This window comes from Haplochromis burtoni, unplaced genomic scaffold (genome assembly GCF_018398535.1).
Source record: "Haplochromis burtoni strain Fernald_Lab_line unplaced genomic scaffold, NCSU_Asbu1 Contig_190, whole genome shotgun sequence".
In the NCBI taxonomy this organism is placed as follows: Eukaryota; Metazoa; Chordata; class Actinopteri; order Cichliformes; family Cichlidae; genus Haplochromis; species Haplochromis burtoni.
The window spans coordinates 733,157-735,733 of record NW_024582551.1 but is presented as its reverse complement, the minus strand read 5'-3'; the positions used below and the strand labels follow the sequence as shown (position 1 = coordinate 735,733).

The window sequence follows — 2,577 nt, the reverse complement described above, 5'->3', positions numbered from 1 at the left end:
TGTTTCTCTTTCCCTCTTTCTTTCTCCCCTTCTTTCCCCCAGTCAAGTCTGTCCCGTATTCAGTAAGTGAAAATAAAATAAACAATAAAAGGTGAATCAAATGGACCATTACGGCAAGGCTGGGATGGTCAATTTGGTAAAGTAAATCCGTTGGGCATCTTTCTTTGCCTTTAGACAACAATTCTGATGGCAAAAGAGCCAAACGGGACAGGCAAAAAAAAAAAAAAAAGAAAAAAATTTAATCATTATTCAGAGAGCTTCAAATGTTTTCATGAACATCACACAGCAGCACAAAGCTGTTTCATCTCCGCTCAGATGAAAAGGTGTGAGCCTCGATGTTTCGCAGTCCCCGTCTCTTCTTCCAGTCCTCAGCTCCTCAGGCTCACCTGAAGATTCTCAGGTGAACTCGTTTTGCACTCAGCCATTCACTGCAGTGAATTTAAACCCGTACACTGCTGTGTGTGTGTGTGTGCAAAGGACTGCTTAAAGGTTACAGTGGTGCTGAGGTCCAGTTGGCCCTACCAGCGCCCCCCACTGGCCACAGGGTGTACGATCAATCTATTTCACCGAGTGTTCTGGCGTCTCACAGGTGATCAGAGTATCAGCTCTCATATTTATCAGCAGTTTATCACAGAGAGGAGAAACTAAAAGTTTACAGCAGCTGCTGGTCCTCAGATGAGACGATCAATCGAAAGACAGATCATCTGCAAACAGCAAAGCAAAGCTGAGACAGAAAAACAATCCGCAGCATCTTTGTGATAAAGTTTTAATTTCAGCCGGCGTGTGAACATTAAAGAACATTTTACAGACGTCATTGATTCAACAAGAAAAGCCTTTGATATGATTTTTGTTTACCGAGTTGAATTTTCTCTCAGACAGGAGAAGAGCAGGTGAGTTTAACCTGGTAGTGGAGCCTCTAGTGGCTGAAAGGAGCATTACAAAAACAAGCTGCTGTGATCCAGCTCTTCTTCAACACGCGATAATGATAATAATGATAATAATAATAACAATAATGTATACTTTATTGGTACCTTGCTCAGGGGTACCTCAGAGCTATCCCTGCTGGTGTTTGTGTGCATACCTCGACTGACACTGTTTGATCGATCAGTTGATTGAATCACTGATCTGATTCATGAGGTAGGAATAGAGCGAGCGGGGAAAGGCGGATGTTGTGAAGATGAAGTCTGTAAAACTCTGGGAGTTTCCCCTGAGCCGGAACGATTTAAGGAGCATTCTGCATTTTCTGTCCTGCTGGCTTTCAACAGCGTGAGCAGAGCACTGTACCTGCAGGGAGGACCTGAGGGTGGCGCTTCACCTGAATTTGGAAGTCCAAAGTTGACCTGAAACACATGGCAGTGTGGAATAAAGCGTAATGGCCCTTTAACCTGCTCTTCCCAGGCTGGATGGAGACTCAGTGAGGAAGCTTTGGAATAATGAACAAAACATGGACACATCTGCTGAGGCTCAATTCCTCCTCATGGATTCTGGTACAGAAACACCGATTATATCTGATTCTGTTATTGATTATCTTTATGTGTGTGTGCTGATCTCTGCTGCACTTTATGTTTTTTTTCCTGCGGCCGATGTGATGGACAACAAAGTTATTCTAATGCGTGATGGTGACACCAGAAGTTACATGGAAATCAGACTCCTGCCTGAGCTGTTCTCAAATGTGTTTGGACTCTGAGGCTCAGGATGATCATGGCTTCACAGCCAGATGTCGGAGGTACAGTCTCCGCCGGGGTACCGCAGCTCGTGGGCCAGAACCGGACCGTCGGGCTCTTTACCAAAATCCACCAGGAAGTCCTCATTCAGGGCCAGACCGCCATCCACAGTGTCCACATTGATCTGCATCATCACTGATCCCTCCCTGAGCACAGACACAGTAATAAGCATGTGCACACACGAGCACCACAGCAGCATCCTGTGAGTCATGAAATAGGTCCAGGTGGACTGAGGTGGAACCACTGCGGGGGTCAAGGATCGCACCTGATCATGTCGGGGTAAAACTGTTTGTCCCAGCCGCTGTACAGAGACGTGGTCGCGTAGAGGCGCCGCCCGTCCAGACTGAGCTGCAGCATCTGAGGACTTCCAGCGATACGCTTCCCCTGAGATGGACACAGGTGAGACACAGAACAGTTGGGACAGATGTACAGCATGAGGAACATTTAAATCCATTTATGTCTCTGCAGGTGCAGTCTACACCTGTACCCCCTCCTGGGGTTATCATGTAACCATGGTTACTCTTATCAGGGGCTAAGAAGACACCGGTTCTTCTACAGAGCGACAGGTGTGCTGCTTCCTGCCTCTCTGCTTTGTGATACCTTTATGATGCAGGGGCGGGGCTGCTTCTGGTTCTCTGGGTCCTCCAGGACTCTGATGGGTCCGTCCCTGACAATGCTTCCTCCCAAGAACACCTGGAAGAGACAGACAGGTAAGCGGTCTTGTGCTAACGATCCACATATTCAGTGACATCACCCGACAGGGTGATAAAACCACACCTGGCCGACGAGCCGTGGGTTTCTGCGGTCTGTGATGTCATATTGTCTGATGTCACCATGCAGCCAGTTACTGAAG

General features: G+C 47.4%; 1 protein-coding gene across 2 annotated transcripts in view; it reads right to left on the bottom strand.

The window, feature by feature from the left end:
- Positions 1-750: 750 nt before the first annotated feature.
- Positions 751-2,577, bottom strand: part of selenbp1 (selenium binding protein 1) — a 10,520-nt gene continuing 8,693 nt past the window's right edge. For both annotated transcript variants that reach the window (XM_042225970.1, XM_042225971.1), the window contains 4 exons: positions 2,502-2,577; positions 2,325-2,417; positions 1,990-2,108; positions 751-1,870 (listed from right to left, as the gene is read on the bottom strand). The exon at positions 2,502-2,577 is cut by the window's right edge and continues 46 nt beyond it. In XM_042225970.1, coding sequence (XP_042081904.1) covers positions 1,708-1,870; positions 1,990-2,108; positions 2,325-2,417; positions 2,502-2,577 — 451 coding nt within the window. In that variant the 3' untranslated portion in view covers positions 751-1,707. The remainder of the gene's footprint in view (positions 1,871-1,989; positions 2,109-2,324; positions 2,418-2,501) is intronic.